Here is an 18904-nt window from a genome sequence, read left to right as displayed (position 1 = left end):
GGTACAATAAAGCTGTCCATCACTTTCTCTTGTCCCATGGTGCGCAAAAGAATCTTTGTTTTTCTCCCAGTGAGATTCAGCTTGTCCATAAGACCCACTGTACAAAAGGATGCTGAACTCCCTTGGTCTAGAAAGGCATATGTTTCCACTATTCTTTGACCTTTCTTTGATTTTACTTTGACTGGCACAATGGAAAGCTTACAGTCTTGTTCCCCGGCCCCAGTAAGACCACTAGTCTGGACTGTGACAGGAGTGTTATCTGCTTCAGTGTCAAATGTGACCTTGTTCTGCTTGTGGTGGATATGAAGTATGCTTCCATGGCTGAAACCACAGATTTTATATAAAAGGTGATTTCTGCATTCTTTGCTGATGTGCATAGACAACCAAAACACACATTAATCTTCCTAAGAAATTAAATCTTCTCATTATGAGGTTTCTTATCAAACAGAGAACATAAATCCAGTTTTTGTCCACCTTTGCAAAACAAACAAATCTTCTTTTCTACCACACAGCCTTTCTCTATACTTAAAACAACTCTCATTTCAGTTACCAAAAAGAACACGTGTCAGCAAATAACATAGACATGACAGATGTGTATGTCTAAATATACAAAATACACTACTAGATATTCCTAATTTTAGGTTACATATTTGCATTAAAAATAAGATAATCGCCTGAAAAACAGCAATGTAAAAGCAACGAGACATTGAGTATGATCTCTATTTTTACATTGCTCGTGATGGCTTGTTTGAACCCAACAGCTTGGTTTCTGCATTTGGTCTCAGGTGATTCCGGCTAAGGGTTATAAAGCTCTCAGCCATTCACATCAATTCCAAACTGATATTAAGCAGCAAAGCACCCATCACTACTTCCCAGGAAGTTTATTATTTTACAGTGTTGGAGGCATCGGGATGGCCTATGTGGAGTTTGTAGCATCCCTAATTTGGTCAGTACGAATTGACATCCTATTATAATTATTTTATAATTCGAGGGCAACAGACAGAAAGAGCACACAGTCTTGCTTCAAATAGCGTTGTGACTCTTAAACGCAACTTAATGAATGTGTCACCAGGCCAGTGAAAAAAGTGCTTCTTGTTGTGGGGAGGAGGAGGAGAAAAAAGACCGACCACCGCTGAACATTATGTTCTGCAAAGTTAAATGCTTTAAGCGTAGTGATTGTTTTCATGCACATACACAACTCTTCATGGCAACGCACACTCACACAGCGGTGGCAGGTGGTCAGCTGGAGATCAGACATGGGTTTTTAGCCAGTGGAAAAGGAGTTTTATACCGATTTTGGCGGCTCAACCACATTTAAAAACCATCGTTGACACGTGAGCTTCAGTGGGTGAAAGTGAAAGTAAAAACCCTGCACCGCTAGACTGCTCCATTTTCAGTGAAAGTGAACTGTCCCCTCCCACTCACAGCGACAGACATTCAAAGGGCAAATACAGCTTAAATTAGATGGTTTAAAATACGATACAAATTGAAATCTTACTCTTGTTGTTGGCAATCAGTCTTACATTACTAGCCGCTCTCTGTCAGGGAGGCAGCGGGAACGTATGTGCATCAGGTGACGTCAAAGCATGGCGGCTAAATGCGCTAATGGATCAGCCATACATGCATGTGTATCGGCCGATACAGATACAAGACAAAAACGCAAATATGAGCTAATAATATATCGGTCGACTTCTAACAACAACCCTAAACATAAAGTCAGGGTTACAATGGAATGGTTTTAAAACACAACGTATTCATGTGTTACAATGGCCCAGTCATAGCCCAGAGCTAAACCCAATCGATGTTCAGTGGCAAGATCTGAAAACTGCTGTTCACCAATATTCTCCATTTAAGGCGGGCATACACTGTGCGAGGTTTTTAGTCGTGGTACTTATATACATCTCAAACTGTATGACGGAACCGCGGGGTTGAAAAGTTCACAGCTCACGATCTGTGTTCTCACACTGTACGGCCCGACGCTGGGATGCGACCTGAGTGCTCACACTGTACGTCTGAGCCAAACGTAGACAGAAGAAGAAGATGAAGAAGACAAAGACGACAGAAGTGTCAAAGGCTCCTGTAAACATGAGGCTCACTAAAGAGAAACGTGCTGCTTTGGCAATTTGTGCAATTTTGTGTGCAGAAAGCCCTAAAAAGAAAAGACGACGACGTATTTGGACAAAGACGTGGCTGAGCAAACGTGGCTACTACGGTCTGTCAGTTTTACAGAAAGAACTTGAGGTAAGCTAGCGGTTGTGCACATTTGACACCCCAGCCTTTTCTGCTTTGTTTATCAACAATGCTCACGACAGTCAGTTAAATTTAGAAATAAATGTTTGCCTGCTTTTGTTATAATTCAACTACTGTTAATGCTGTTAATTGCATACCTTGTCACCAGATGTGTGGATGTGATGTTGGCCTGCATTTTATTTTCACTGATTGTCTAAACACTAAACATGTTTTAGATTTCAAAACATGCTAAAGTAGGATTTATGATGGTTAATTTTTTAAAATGAAATTTCTTTGGCATTGCATAAGTCTGTCGTTTTTATGGCTTTAATAGCATCAGAAGTTTGTAAACATAAATATTCAAAGTTCTAAGTGTGTGTGTGTGTGTGTGTGTGTGTGTGTGTGTGTGTGTGTGTGTGTGTGTGTGTGTGTGTGTGTGTGTGTGTGTCTGTGTGTGTGTGTGTGTGTGTGTGTGTGCGCCTATCTATCAATAGGTAGATGATATAAGGGATTTCGGGAGCTTCTGCGGATGTCGGTTGAAGACTTTTCTTATCTCCTGGAGAGGGTGACACCACACATAATAAAGAAAGAAACACACCTAAGAAAAGCCATCAGCCCCAGGGACAGGCTCTCTGTGACCTTACGGTTTCTAACAACAAATAAGTGTGTTTTAAAAAAAAAATGTCTGCAACACTCCTCATTACATTTAACAGAGGTGAACATGAAGCAAGATAATTTATCCACATCACATTATAAATCACTTCACCCAAGTACATACAAACACAGCTACAAATGTCAGATGAGTGGACATCTGTCCTTTATTTAATCTATCAAGCTCCATCCATGCCCACTCCTATACATAAAGCATCTACATCGGGGGACACTAACATGGTGCCCACGGGCACAAAGTAGCCCCCAAGGACCAAATGTGGTGCCTAAGACCCTGTTTTAAAAAAGGCCAATCCACCAGTGAGCTGCATCTAAAACTTTTTTATTCAGCTACTCATCCTATTTACTCACACTTGCATTTATATAGATTTCAAAAAGGCAATATGTATAACAACGCATGAAAATGTGTTTATTTTACATAAAGTTAAGATGTGGACTCTTCTAGTTCAAAGGTCAGTACTGGTAGCCCTTTATTTATTTCAAAATTTACTTGGTAGGGACAGACACACATCGACATAGACAAGTATGACAGCAGTCCTATGTTGGCGTCATAGTGCAATAGCTACTGCTATTTCCCAGCACTTGTCCCTAGATGGGCTTTTTTAAAAACTGCCACTGAAAGTTAATATTAGAGTCATTTAAAATAGCACAACAAAATATAGACATCGAAAGGCATACGTTAAAATATAAAAACATCAAAAATGATTACAGTTCTGATTTTGGCATAACCAGAGTATTTTTTTGTTTTTTAAATATACTAAAACTGGTTACAGACTTTAAATCACCAGCAAGTGAGTTCCACATTACAGATCCTCGTATCCCTTCGTATGACATTACACCGATAAAGGAGCTCTCAGTTTCAAAAAGGTAGTCACAAGGTAGTCACCATTGTGTTCACATGTCTCTGTCTCCACAACTTTCTCTGACAGCAGACGTCTGAGGCCTACGTACCACCTGGTTGTGTAGATTCAGAGGATGCTAACAACCAGCTGATTGAAGGAGCATGGAGAAAGGAGGGGGCACTTTAGTCCATTTCAGCTGACCAGGCACGCAACCCATCAATGGAGGCAAAGAGACAAAGGGAGGTCCTTTGCCAATATTTTGTCTCACCAGCAGGAAGCATGTCATGGCAAGAAAACATGGTATAGGTCAAGGACCAAAGTTAAAACTATTGAGTATTTTATTTATTTTTTAATTTTTTTGGAATGCACTCTGTATAGAAATGAAAATTATAAACAAAAGTAGTTCACAAACACCCTTCATATCATCTACCTATTAATAGCTAGGAGTGTTACTTTAAAAAGTTGGAAATTTCAGTGCTTGTTTATAACCTTCTGATGTCATTAAAGCCATACAAGTAACAACGATGTGTCGCCTGCAATTTCATTTTAAAGTTTACCAATCATAAAACCTACTTCAACATGTTTTTCAATATTAAAACAAATTAGAAAACATTAATGTACCTTAATGGGAAATAAGTGATTCACTCCTTTAGAGAAACCTTTATTTACAAAATGTGCAAACAGTGCTACATTCAAGTAGATGGCACATCAAGAACACAACAGTTCGACTGTTTTCTTTCGTACCCCACACAAACTTGTGTGTAGAAACTAAACATATAGATTAAAACAAATCTATATTTTTATGAAAAACAAAAACTATTAGCTTAATTTATTACTTAAGACAAATAGTTGTATAATAACAAAATGTGGAAATTCTCCAAAACTAATGTGGTTTCTGTCACATAAAGAACTTTGAGCTATAACTTGACACATTTGTTTTTAACAACCCAGCTATTTAACTTAGAATTTAGCATTGTTGTAAAATATATAGGCTGGGTAGATGGGGCCTGGTAGTCTTGAGAGGGATACAAAGATGGCCTAGCCAGCTGACTTGCATAATGGCTTTGGCCAGTATGCTCTGCCTCCTGTGTATCATATATCATATTCATGATATTTCTTTTAAGCCTTAATTGCACTGCTCTGTCTTGAGCCGATTGTGGCTTTTTGTTTTTTTTGACCCATTGTTTTTGGACCGGCTGACATGTCACAGGCAGACTACTTTCCTCTTTCTGCACTACTTACACTGGACTAGTGGCGTCTGAACTTAACACATCTGCTTCACTTTCCACAGTGGATGGATCCTCCTCTCCCTCAAAAGTGTCCTCTGACTCAGTGCCAGGCTGTGGGAAAAAGCACAGAAAGCAGTCAAATAGCGTGATTACAATGAAGTAATGAATTTGATCAGTTACTCCAGTCAGATAATTTTACACGTAATTATCACTAGGCACAGGTTCACTGGAGTGCCTTGTTATCATGTCAACCTCAAGGTGTTTGAATTTGTACATTTAAGTGTGCATTTCTTTGGATTTTAACATTATGTCCATCATGTCCCCACCAATATCCCTTTTATGCTGTGGTTATATGAACTTACTGTCAGTGTAGATTCTGTATATCTGTGGATGACGTGACCCTTCAAAAAATCTAAGTGCTTAAGTATCCACTTCTGCTTTGGAGTCAGTAGTTTCTGGCCACTGCCGCTGGGCTTGGGTTTCAGTAATTTTCCATATTGCGTCTGGAGTGATGCCACACGTGTTTTAACCTCATTCACTGCAGAAGAAACAAGTATATTTTTTTTACGTATATTGCCACTAACTCTCTTTCTCTCTCTCTCTCCACACACACACACACACACACACACACACACACACACACACACACACACACACACACACACACACACACACACACACACACACACCAAAATGCTGCTAGTCAAGACAAAAACGTACCAGGTAGCTGTAATTGTGTTGCAATCTCGCCCCAACTCTTCTCCCTTTTATTTCGGTTGTGGTAGCTCTGGGAGCCAACATCAAAGAGACTGGGGTGAGCTTGCCAAAGTTCCACAAGTTGCTCCTCCGGCGACTGACTCCATGTCACACGTGCCCCCGCCATGGTTCTCTGCTATTGTCCGAGAGGAAGACGGAAGAAGTATCTACTTGTTTGCGTGTGCGCGAGGTTGGGGGAAAACAGCTCGTAAACTGTCGTAGCTCTGCTTCAACAGCAGGATGCGCTCACGAAAACCTCACGACGGCCGACTGAATTTCAAACATGTTTGATTTTCAACCGACTGTCCGATTCCTGATCGGGAAGTGGTTGTGAGAGGCCAATCGCCCCTCGTTACCCCCTGTACACTACACGACGCAGGACGCACGATCAAGCTGAAATTCGGCCCGATTCAAAAAATACTCGCATGACTGAAGAATCGTCCCGAAAAGGACAAAAACTCGCACAGTGTATGCCCGCCTTTAATCTGTCTGAGCTTGAGCTGTTTTGCGAAGAGGAATGGGCATAAATATTAGTCAATACAGCAATTTCTTGTTTTCTTACAATACAGTATCCTTAGTGTGATGTAACCTGTATTGTTTTCTTTATCTGATATTATACATTAAATCTCTTTCTAATTCTTGTCCCTTTTCCCCAGGATTATTTCATTGGCTGTATGAAAGATTTCGTCTTCCAGTAGCTCCAGTCTATGGGGGATTTCCTGTAAAATTTCGAACCTTCCTTGGGGATCCTATTCCATATGACCCAAACATCAGTGCTGCTGAACTAGCAGAAAGGGTGAGTGTTTATAAACTTTGTTTCATTCTTTCTTTTTTAAATTGACAAAGATTAGGCATAGGTCAAATATATGGAAACATTTTCCATAGTTCAGATTACCTGGCCTTCTCAGTGTTTGTGTTTATTTATTTATTTAATCAGGACAGTGCACATTAATGAACAATTTTATACTCCTGTACAGATTGTAAATGAGCCAGATTATAGCATAGTTGCTAATTTACATCTGTCGTCCTGAGGCAGGGAAAATAAAAAAAATCAACACAAGATCACAAAATACAATATCAGTCAAAACACATAGACACACGTTCAATGACAATGACATTACAAAAATAAAATTAGTGAGTGCATGACTGAGAACTTTAAAGAAACTGTTTAAGGCGCTTTTTAAATGTGCAATAAGCAGTGTCTGGACGTTTTATTTTTTTTTTGGAAGAGGTATCATCTAAGAATTCTATGGTTTTCCTGGGGGACTTCAATGCCCAACAAACCTTGATAACCTAAACAAGTGGTGTAACTTGAAAATATCTTGTGGAGGAATCAGGCTTAATCTTAAACTAATACCTCTTGAAGAATTTCTAATATTTCTCATATTCTGAGACATCAAATTAGAGTGGGCCAAATACAGGTCCTTTATTACAGAAGTGGCTTCCTGCATATGTTTCATAACGTTTTGTAACGTTTGTTGTGACGGCAACCAGCCGATATAAAACCGGTCAAGCTGAAGAAGTATGTCTTTGGGGCTTTATTGTCCATGGGGACTCCTGGAGTTGATGGCAGGTGTCAGCAGTGTGCGATTTGCAAAAAAAACAGAGGGGGGGGGGGTCATTTCAAAAGTTTTATTAATGAATAAAAGTTTTATTAATAATGGTTAGCTAGCAGGTGCTCTTTCAGGTAGCTAGCTAGATCTAGTAGGTTAGACTATTGTTTTTAAACTTGCACCATCTACTGTCGGGACTCAGGAGTTGGTATTAGTTTACTTTAACCGCTTTGAGCAGAAAACGTAATAATACTCTTTAAAAACAAACAACAAAATTAATTTACAAATGTGAAGGACACAAGACATGTATTAATATCAATTTTGAAAAATCCATAATATTCAAGGGTTAAAGCAAAAATAATCAATTTGACTGAAAACATTTTCTAGTCAGCCCATATATTCCGGGGCCCTAGACGTCAGGCCACCTTAGTAACCTCATTTGCTTATTGTGCAAAGTCCACTTTAACCGAATCTGGTAGTTCCATTTACAATTCCTGTCTCTCTCCCACCTTCCAGCTTCAGAGCCTTGGCTCCATCCTGGACAGCCCTCTCCATAATCTCCTTCACTTTCCACATCCATAACATCACCTGGTTAACTTTCATATTTGCAGCATCAAGCAAGTTCTTCCTTCGCACTTTTGCCAAACTGGTCCACAGTCCACTCACCTTTCCACTTTACAATTTCAAAACCCTCCATAAACTGCAGCTAATTCAAAAGACAGCAGCTTGCATCTTTCCATCTTCTTCACACCTGTACATTAACTCCACTGTCACATTCAATATAAATCAATCCTATATACTCTGTGTCCCCACCTCTCGCTCATTGACTGCTGGAGATGGTCAACAGCCCCTCAAACATAACAGCAACAGACACACTTACCGAGGGAAGTTGTTGTCAGCTGTTCTATCCGCTGAACTTTCTGACCTGCTGGTTTGCATAAATCCAAAGAAAACCTTTGACCACCACAACTTTCATTCATGCATCTGCGGTCAGTTTGAGATGTTCTTCCAAAAGTTACAATGATTGAACACCGATAAACCTCAAACTGGTAGATTTCCGCTTTGCAAAGACCCGCCCTACTCTCCTTCTGATTGGCTAATGTCCTGGCTCTGCCAGATTTCATTTGTTGAGCGCAGCTTCTGTTTAAAATCTTGAATAAAAAGTCTACACGGAACATTTTGCGCTCATTTTCCAAATGACAAAAGTCCCTCACAGCGACAGAGAACAATAAACCCCTGATAATATTACTTATTCAGATCAGAAGGGGGAGGAATGTATCCCCCCAGGGATAAAACATGAATGACCAGAGGGGGGGACATCACAACCAGAGGGGGGGGAAATCCCCCCATGCCCCCCAGCAAATCGCACCAGCGTGTCAGGCAGATCAAATGAGCAGGGTATGAGGATTTCCTTAATCTAGTCCAATTTTAAATTCAATTTAAAAAAAAAAACAACTTTTGGGGCCTGTCTTACAAGGTTTAAAACTTTCTGAGCAAGAGGGCACCAGGGGTATACAAGTTGGAGATGCTAAGTGTTCTTGGTATTATGAGGCTATTGTAGTTGACGTGCCTTTTTTATGTCCAATAGAAAACTATGACAACACCTTTGGAATGGCAGGCTAGGATGGTGGTCCCAATTTTGAATGAAAGGAATCAGAGAGTTTTTTTCACTTGTTAAGTTGCTCCACTTCTCAGCCTCCCTTTGAAAGTTTACTCTAGGATGTTGGAAACAAGGCTCCAAACACTTATTAAACGTCAGTTTCCGTAATAAAGATTTGTGCCCATAGAACAGTTGAAATGTGTCTTTGCAGTATTGCTGAGGGGTCAGGGAAGTTTGATTGTTTGGTCCAGATATATCTGGTGGATCTTGAGAAGTCTTATGACCAAGTCCATTAGTTTTTGCAGGTGTGGTGGCAATATAAAGTACCTGGTAAAATCCCTCTATACCCAAATCAACACCTTTGTCCACATTCTAAGCACAAAGTGGAACATGTTTCTGGTGCAGGGTCGATCTTGTTTTTTGAGTTTATCAATATTTAGGTGCGTTCACATTGAACGCAAATGTGGCAGGCCCACGACAGATTTACACGATATCCCTATGCATATCTCCCACACAGGAGCAACGTGATGTTATGCTACGCAAAGCTACAGAGGATATTCTAGGGACGCAAAACGTGCAATTTTGACGATTAAAGTGAAGCCAGAGTGACATGACACCTGCGATGGATGGATGCAAAGAACAGTTGCTGGAGTTAAAAAAGCTGAACTTTTGTGTCTTGTCATGCCACAATCACCAATCAGGAACTGGATGTGGCTTTGGTGTGGGGTGAAGGACTGCGGTGGAGACAAATCAGTTTTCATTCATCATGGAAGACAAGCTGATAGTGGCAGTCTGCGGTTGTTCTGTGTTGTATGACTCAACCAATTATTACTACAGAGTTAAATTTTTTTCATTACTACAATTCCAGCAAGGACCAAGCCTTAAGAGTGAGTGAGGAGACTGGAGTTGCAGTTAAGTGAAAGTGTCACTAGATAGTGTCAGGATTTGTCTTTTTGAACCCGGGTTGAACACACACACACACACACACACACACACGGCACGTTTTGACAGTTTATTGAAAGTAAGGAGTGCTGTAAGAGGAAAACCAAAGTCTGTTATTGGACTGGAGGAGGTGGTACTGGAGCTGACAGCCCGGAGAAAGAGTCCATTAAAGCTGGGTGGCTAGGAAGGTGAAGTGCTGCTTGGTTAGCCGATCACTGGAGACCACAGGCACTGAGCAGAGCTTACTCAGAGCGGCTAGTCAGGTTAGCAGTTCACAGAAGACAACAGGGCACAAAGCAGAGTTTCTCCAGAGCAGCTTGTCAGGTTAGCAGTTCACAGAAGACAATAGGGCACAGAGCAGAGCTTCTGCAGAGCAGCTTGTCAGGTTAGCAATTCACAGGATACACCAGGGAACAGAGCAGAGCTTCTCCAGAGTAGCTTGTCAGGTTAGCAGTTCACAGGAGACACCTGGACAAAAAGCAAAGTTTCTCCAAGAACGAGCAGCAGAATACAAAGACTTACAGAGGGACTGGAATGGAGGGGGTGTAGAATGATGACGGACCGGCAAAGGAGTGACAGCAGAGTGAGGCTTAAGTAGGGAGGTTGGCAGGTGAAGTGAGTATGGCTAATTAGTGGCTGGCAGGTGTGACTAACTGCAGTAGAAGGCTGAGTGGGAGTGGTAGGAGGAAACTGAACTAACCAAAGCAAAAGCCAGAACCTAACTAAACCCAGACAGGAGGAAGAACTGAAAAATAGTAAATAAAAACCCAAATCAAAACTGAACCCTGACAGATAGTGCCATTCTATGTAACAGGAAAGTCAAACCATAACTGACCTCCAAGATTTATTGAATAAGGAAATGGTGAAGTGATGAAGTTCCAGCACTTTTATTGAGAAACCGAGCAAAGATCACATAGGTGGAAAGTAATCGCACCCAACGGTCCCGCTGCAGTCTGCGTCTGCCCCGTTTCAAACCCCCCTCCTTTCTTGCCTTTCCTAATACCTGACAGTGGCCTTGCCGTGAGACCAAACAAAGACAGTCATATCCCATTCATTATCCTGCACAGCAAATACACCAGCACTGACCTTAGCAATCAGCAGGACAGTGGAACTGATGTGCAGTCCTCGTATCTCCAGTGTTCCCATTCCGAGTGGCGTCAGGTCATAGTGACTTTAGGATAATATTCCAATAACATTCTACTACTGTATTTCTGGCTTGTCGCCCACTGCTCTTGCCTGCTGTGCGAATGGCCAGCGATAATGTCGGGCGAGCGACAGCAAGCAAAAGTGGTGACATTGTGGCGCCAATGTGAACGCATCTTCAGCTTATGCTCATGAAGTGTGTGTCATTTCCAGAAGAACGAGATCCTGGATACAACCAGCTGAAATTAGGTTCCTCTATAGAGTGGCTGGAATCAGCCTTAGAAGAGGGTGAGGAATTTGGTAATACAGGTCACTGAGAGGTGATATAAGGCCTTAAAATCTATAGTTTAGGTGGTTTGGGCATCTGATTAGTGGGTCTTCTGTTTACCCAATTTGGGACTTGTGGGTCGCTGACAGTACCACAGAGATCTTAATTAAGGTCTCTGTGGTGCTTCAAACTGTGTGTACTGTGCTTTGCTGGCTGGGAGTCGACGCACAGTTTTTTGAAATGGTCATGAAGTTCATGTCAAGTGTTGCAAACTGCTGATGTTCTTGGGACAGGTGTCAAGCAGTTCAGATTATTTTGGTCAAACTGAGGCAGGTGTTGGTGTTATCAGTCAAATTGGAGACAAAATCTCACCATGGAGACAAAGGCAGTTACTCCCAGTAAACGTGTGATACCATCATTGTTATTAAAAAAAGCTAACAATGAAAACATTCTGTCTAGTTTGTCAATACAAAATATTAAGAAATTTATTACATTTCACTTTTACTCCTACCTCAAGCATCAACTCTCTCTCCATGTATAACAGCTTGTTCTGGATAAAACTCAAATATAGAGATAAGAGTCTGAGTATAGTTTCAAAGACGAATAAACATTTTGAATGGTCTGGCCACTGTATTTTTTTGAGGGGCTCTGAGGAAAAACGTGGATACTGCAACAATTATCTGTAAATACTTTTTAATCTTTTTGTTAATGCTTAACATAGTGATTACCTTGCAACTGTTTTTGTTTTGCAGGTGCAGCACGCAGTGCAGTCTTTGATAGACAAACACCAGCAGATTCCTGGAAGCATTTTGAGGGCATTGTTGGAGAGATTCTACACTAAACACAAAGACTAGCAACACCAGAATTAAAAATGACCATTCAATCTATGACCAAATTTGCCTGTAATATTGAATTAGTCTCATTTAGAAAATCACTGGTTGCCTTAGATATTGGAGTATTTGCAGATTTCTTTGAGTCCCTCCAGAGATGACTGATTGCAAACTGTGTGCACACTGCTCTACTGGCTGTCTGTTTTATGTGATTAGCTGATTCCCATAAGTAACATTTCACTTTACAAAACCTTTACTTCTAGTAGGATGGAAAAACTGGGTATAGTTTGATTAAATATGGTAATACTTGAAAGAAAATGGGATGTGTATTCTTGAATACTACATGCATCAGCATGAAATGTCTGTATTCATAGTAATTTTTTTACGGTAACAGAATTCTGTGAGAATAACATCCATGCATCACACATTAGAGCAATTCTACCTGTTGTGGCCCCATTACTTAGTGTTGATCTTACTGTAGTGAGTGTGGATTGATGTTTCAGGGAAATTATGTTAAATCCATGGACCACTCCATACCTCAAAAGCCCTGATCTGAAGAACAATGGACTTTTCCCTTTCTGAGGTAGTTGAAACTTTGATGTCGCTTATTTGACGGGATTCCGGTTTATGGTGGCAGGAAAGATCAGCTGTTTTGTATATATTTATGTTGAGGTTGGGGAAAGGTCTTAAAAAAACAAGTTCACGTGAAGGCAAATTAAAACAGATGTACAAAATATCAATAGAATGTTAAATCTGTTGTTCCTGGTGTTGGTGAAGTGTGTGTGTGTGTTATGCTTGGTTGTATTTACATTTACGCTATACAGGATGGTGTTTGAAGGTACATGATGATCATCTGTCACTTTTATTTAGCCATGGTGCTGTCCTATTCCAGCCGACTGAACAGACTCCCATCACTTTGAGTGGTCAGTATGACTGGAAAAGCACCATATAAGTTCAGTCCATTTACCATCAAGACAATTTCTAATGTCACTTTTAATTGGCTGACCTTAAGCTTGAATGCCCAGCATACACTGTGCGATTGTAAGCTCTTGCAGACGAAAGATGACTGTAGAAAAGTCATGGAGAAATCTTTGGTCGTGGCTCTAAATCTGTGGTCTTACCTTGCACAGTGAGGCAGGTTCTAGGATGGCTGTTTTTAACGTCTTGCAACCAAAGATAAACTGCATCAATATCTGGCTGTGTCAGATATTTAGAAAGAATATTTCGCTGTGTGATAGGCGCTACAACCTGTGCCTAATCCACAGCTACCCTAAATTCAATATGAGAGTCTCCACAGGTTATGAATTGTGCTGCCCCCAAATAAAGAAAAAAAAAAGCTGAATACGTTTTGGATTTCTGATTCAAATCCTGTCAAGGGTTATTTATCCTGTTTGCTCCGATCAGACAAGTTTGTCTGAGCAAACACACGGCCACATGGAGCATCAAGGGCTATGAACAGGTGCATCTTCATCAGCTGTGTGCCTGTTGGATCGCATGCCAGGGACAAACCGGTGATAGCTTTCATTATTTTTCTCTCATTTTGGCAGCCTAGGTTCATGACTGATAAATAATTTGGGCCCATTTTCTCTTCCTGTTGGATTTTTTTATGCACCTGCAGCAGACTTTGATGCAAAGAGAACTCTTTAGTTTATTATTGGACTGTTTTTATTAAACTTATATGATTGTGGTTTTTGTTTCGACTGGATTTGGGATTTAAGCGAAGCGCATGCGGCCAAATAGCTTATTTCTCTTCTCTTCTCTTTATATTAAAGCCAGCCCGTGATGAAGTTGGTTATTGTTGTATGTTGTGAGCAATTTAGTAATAGGTGATAGTACAATGTGCACACATTAAACTTGATGTCATGATCTTTAACGATTATTAAATCCACGTCGCTTAGTGTGTCATGGAATAATCTTATAATTAAGAAGGCCATAGGGGGAAGTTCCTATTCTCATCATTAGGGTTATGAAAACAGCACAGATTGTTCCAAAACTTAACCTGTTTTACAGACATGATAAACTAAGTCACTTATTTTTTTATACCTTTAGCTGCTGTATTGTCTTTTGAGAGTTCACTTCATCTTATTTTTACATGGTTTATAGTGTTGTTTGAAACAATATTACAGACATTCCTTTCAAAAATACCTATGGTATATATGGTAAATTTCTGTTTTAATATTGTTAAGGATTATGGGCTCACAGAGGCTGAACTTGCAAAAGCAGTTCATTTGGGAGACAACAGATAAGCCACAGACGCCAAGGACTTCACAGATGTGGCATGCATAAACAAATGGACAGTTATCTCAGGGCAGAACGGACACTTGGATATCCCTGGAGCCAGGTTCTTTCACAGTCTAACAGTGAGATGTTTCCCAAAGACGACGTGGGAAGAATTAATCAGTCCTGGAGCAGGTCTTTGCTGATCCATATAAACTGACGTAAGTGAGAGTTTTGCCACTCTCGATTCTGGGTCTTAACCTGTCCGCATTTGTCCTCTTAGATTAAATGTGTTAAAGTATAGTTTGTGTTTCAAGAGTGATTTTATTGCTAAAAGAGTCTACAATAGGGAAGACCCCGTTTTTGGGGAGCCTGGGGGGGGGGACAGAAACAGTGTATTGTTAATTCTAACAATATTCTGTTATAAACCAAATTTTAACAAACGATGTTTTTGCGTTTGTTATGGTCACTGACCTCTAGGGGCTCTCCTCATGAGAGAGCTCTTCCTCCTCCATTTCAGGTCCACCCAGCCACAGCTAAGATGGGCTACACCTCATCTTCCTGCATAATGAGGGTCATCCCTAAGTGCCAGGCGCTTTTTGATCTGCAGTGATCTTGCATGGAAATGTAGTGGTCTGTAGAGCTGTGCTGTTTGTGTTTTCTATGTGAGTTTGTGTATAAATTAAAAAGCATGTGTATTTTCCTCACAGTGGAAGCGGGTAGAGGTTTTTTGTTCATGCTTTTCTCCTGTTTAGTGGTTAGGCAGGGAGCTCAGTTTGTTTGGATGGGCAGTCAACCCCTTCAAGCTTTATTGATCTCACATTAGAGAAATTCACTTGTCACATCGGCTCAGTAATCAATAATCAGAACAAGGTGCATCGGTTATATACAGTGTGTTCTCGTTTGTACAGTGGATCAAAAAAAGGAGTAAATAAGAAAAAGAATAAAAATACAAAATAGAAATAGAAATAGAAATAAGGCAGAGGATGTCTTATGTACATTCACGGTGACATATACATATGTATTGGCATATATTCAGGTGGCAATAGCAGCAGAAGTCACGTCTTTCAGGATTATTGCACAGTGTATTTAATAGAATTGCACATTAGTTATTGCACGTTGGTTATTATAGTTATAGTTACAGTTATGACGTTATAATTACAGTTATAGTGCAGCATTGTATAATCTGATGGCAGCAGGGATGAATGACCTGCGGTAGCGCTCCTTTTTACAGACAGGTTGTCTAAGTCTGTCACTAAAGGAGCTGCTCAGCTCCTCTACAGTCTGGTGCAAGGGGTGGAAGGTGTTGTCCCTGATGGATGTGAGCTTGGACAACACCCTCCTCTCCGTTACCTCCTCCACCGAGTCCAGAGTGCAGCCCAGGACAGAAGTGGCCTTCCTCACCAGCTTATTCAGCCTCTTTCTGTCCATCTCTGCACAGCCAGGGGCCCAGCAGACGACAGCGTAGAGGAGGGCTGAGGCCACCACAGACTAATAGAAGGTTTTAAGCAGGGGCCTGCTCACTCCAAAGAACCTCAGCCTCCTCAGGAGGTGGAGGCAGCTCTGGCCCTTCTTGTATAGTGTCGGTGTTATAAGTCCAGTCCAGTTTATTATTGACGTGAACACCCTGGTATTTGAAACCTGATTTCTGCCAACTGATTTATTTATTAAATCATTTAAATTTGTAAAATGAATCAGGCTTATTTAATGTTCCTGTATTATAAAAACATTGCAATTCTTTTACTGTGATTTACTTAACTGTTTTCTTTGTATTTAGATGCTCTGCATATTTACTGTTCCTCGTCATTTCAATAATTAATAAAAGGCTTACTTGTTACATCTTTTTTAATGCAGCGATCCTGCATTATGCCCAACTAAAATGACTGCTTCTGATCGAATGACCCTTGCATGTAATGTCAAACCGGTTACCTATTTCACAGAGGGCAAAGAAACTGTCAGCAGATGCAGGGAATTCCCAAAGTGTTTGACTTATACGTTTCCATAATGGAGGTAACCCCCCGCTCCCAGCACACACACACACACACCATGCAAAACTGCATATTATTGCACAATTCATATGGTCATGGAGCAGAAATACAAAGCCACAGGTCTCACTCTGCACAAACAAGCTTTTCGGTAACACCAATAAGACTATTCAAAGTCACTTACAGAGGCACGGTCATTGTTCTACTTGAACGTCATCAGAAACAGTTCCTGTAAATACATGAATCTATTCTCCAGCGTAAACAATTTTCTCAAAACACAAACACTCTTTCTCAGAAACTAAGGAAGAGCACTGTAATAGTTTTCTGGCCTTTATCAAAATGAAAAAATAGACTCATTCCACATTACCTTTCTTGGCTCCTCAACATTAGATGCCCCCACTGTACACTCAGATTGCAATCTTTCTGCACTTACACTGCTTTCCAGAAATCTCTCAGCAAGAGTTTGAGTAGATCCTCAAAAGGATAAACCCCAATATCTGTGCCCTCATCCCCTTTTCTACAGCTCTAGTTAAAGCAAGCCACCAGCCCTAAGCCCTCTGATTACCACTGTAATAAACCACTAGCTCACGGGCGTAACGGAGGGTACGGGTGTGACAATCACACTTCTGTGAAATAATACTTCCCACTTAAGAAACAACACTGATTGACAATCAATTTCACATGCTGTTGGGCGCATGGAATAGATAACAGGTGGAAACTATAGGCAATTAGCAAGACACCCCCCCCCCCCCCAAAATAAAGGGGTGGTGGTGACCACAGACCACTTCTCAGCTCCTAGGCTTTCTGGCTGATGTTTTGGTCACTTTTGAATGCTGGCGGTGCGTTCACTTGGTGGAATTAGATCAGAATACATGTAGGCGGCCGTAGGAGGGCAACAACCCTGCAGCAGGACCGCTACCTCCGTCCTTGTGCAAGGAGGAGTAGGAGGAGCACTGCCAGAGCCCTGCAGAATGACCTCCAGCAGGCCACAAATGTGCATGTGTCAGATCAAACGATCAGAAACAGACTCCATGAGGATGGTATGAGGGCCCGACACCAAGATTGCACGTAAAATAAAATGTACACAATAATAAACACAGATATGATTGTGACCTCAGGTACAGTTTTTAAACCTTCCGCCCTCTTTGTACCAGACCACCAAAAGAGTTTGTAAGGAATAACACAGGGACTGATTCAAATTGAATACAGTTTATTAGGTTTACAGGGTAATGGGAAACAACAATTTCTTTTGATACGGAATACACCTTGGTGTCTCTCAACAAAAACACACTCACTCCACAAACCTTAGTGAATACAACACAAAAGAAAAACTCTCCTCCCACTAGTCTCCTTAATCCAATCTGAATAAAAGCAGTGCAGGACCCAGGGACAGCATAGGTCCTCGGGCGGGTTGAAACCAGACCAGGGAGCTAAACAATAAAAAAAAAAAAAAAAAAAAAAAAAAAACTCTCCCCTGCTTTTACTAAAACTAGAAATAAACTCAGAAACAGTAACTAAAACAGCAGCCAAAACAATAGCTGGAACTACAACTGAAACAGTAGCAGGTCACCTGCACACAAAAAAAGTCAGGTTAGACCACCACCTTACACATCCAGGCAATAACAAACTGCCTTTTTACCTCTCTATAAGGTGAAAACCCGTCCACGGCACTCTGTGCGTCTCTCTATAAATGCGTTGTCTAAAATAATCAGAGAGGGATCAACCAAATCATCCTACAGCAACCTCACGCTCAATGGTAAACGTACCTTTGCAGGAGTCCTCAGCCTCGGCTCTGATCTGAACGATCAACCCCCCTTTAAATGGAAAGACTGATTACCTGCCTCGTTAACCACCAGCTGTGTGCTGTCGCAGAGTCCTCCATATATGGGCAGTACCAAGTCAGTACCAAGATCTTGAAATTCATATGAACAGAAATTGGAAGCCAGTGAAGGGATTTTAGATGGGAGTAATATGAGCCCTTCTGTTGGTGCAAATCAGTAATCTAGTGGCAGAACTTTGGATGTGTTGCAGAGCTCCTTTTTGTTTAGACAAGAAAATAAACTTATAGTAGTTGAAACAAGAAGATATAATAAAGCTATTTACAAGCATAAATCAAGTGGAGCACTATGGCGAAAGCCGTTTGCTCCACTTGTAAAAGCAAAATCTGTCTAGTTTTTGAATGTGTTACAAATGTAGAAATCCATCATAACTCATAAACTGCTACCAATCAAATGACAAATAATTTAGGTTTATTTATTTTTTTAAACAAATAATCAATATTTTTTCCATGTCTCTTGGTTAATTGATTTGGCTCAACCAGTCCCCTTCAGCACTTTGCAATGAGTCTACTCTGTAGAGTGTATATATTTGTAAATCTGACTGATGACGTCAGTGCTTCACCAGCTATGAACCCTACCGCACGTCACTGATAGATAGATATATCTATCAACATCTGCATACCTTGATTCAAATGAAACGATTTTAGTCTTATTTAACACTACAAGCTACAAGGATAAGAAGAGAATATCTTGGTTGAACTTAGAATAAAAAGGTATAAGTTACGGGAAACATGTAATTCATATATTATGAGTTGTCATGAAAAGGAGTAATAGCATTAATGGTTTAAAGGGTCACTGTAAAT

General features: G+C 40.6%; 1 protein-coding gene across 3 annotated transcripts in view; it reads left to right on the top strand.

Moving 5' to 3' along the window:
- Positions 1-14981, top strand: part of tmem68 (transmembrane protein 68) — a 73966-nt gene extending 58985 nt beyond the window's left edge. For all 3 annotated transcript variants that reach the window (XM_036137793.1, XM_036137792.1, XM_036137796.1), the window contains 2 exons: positions 6382-6521; positions 11984-14981. In XM_036137793.1, the coding sequence (XP_035993686.1) occupies positions 6382-6521; positions 11984-12085 (242 nt within the window). In that variant the 3' untranslated portion in view covers positions 12086-14981. The remainder of the gene's footprint in view (positions 1-6381; positions 6522-11983) is intronic.
- The last annotated feature ends 3923 nt before the right edge of the window (positions 14982-18904 follow it).

Source organism: Fundulus heteroclitus, chromosome 6 (genome assembly GCF_011125445.2).
Source record: "Fundulus heteroclitus isolate FHET01 chromosome 6, MU-UCD_Fhet_4.1, whole genome shotgun sequence".
Classification (NCBI taxonomy): domain Eukaryota; kingdom Metazoa; phylum Chordata; class Actinopteri; order Cyprinodontiformes; family Fundulidae; genus Fundulus; species Fundulus heteroclitus.
This window is presented reverse-complemented; position numbering and strand designations above follow the sequence as displayed.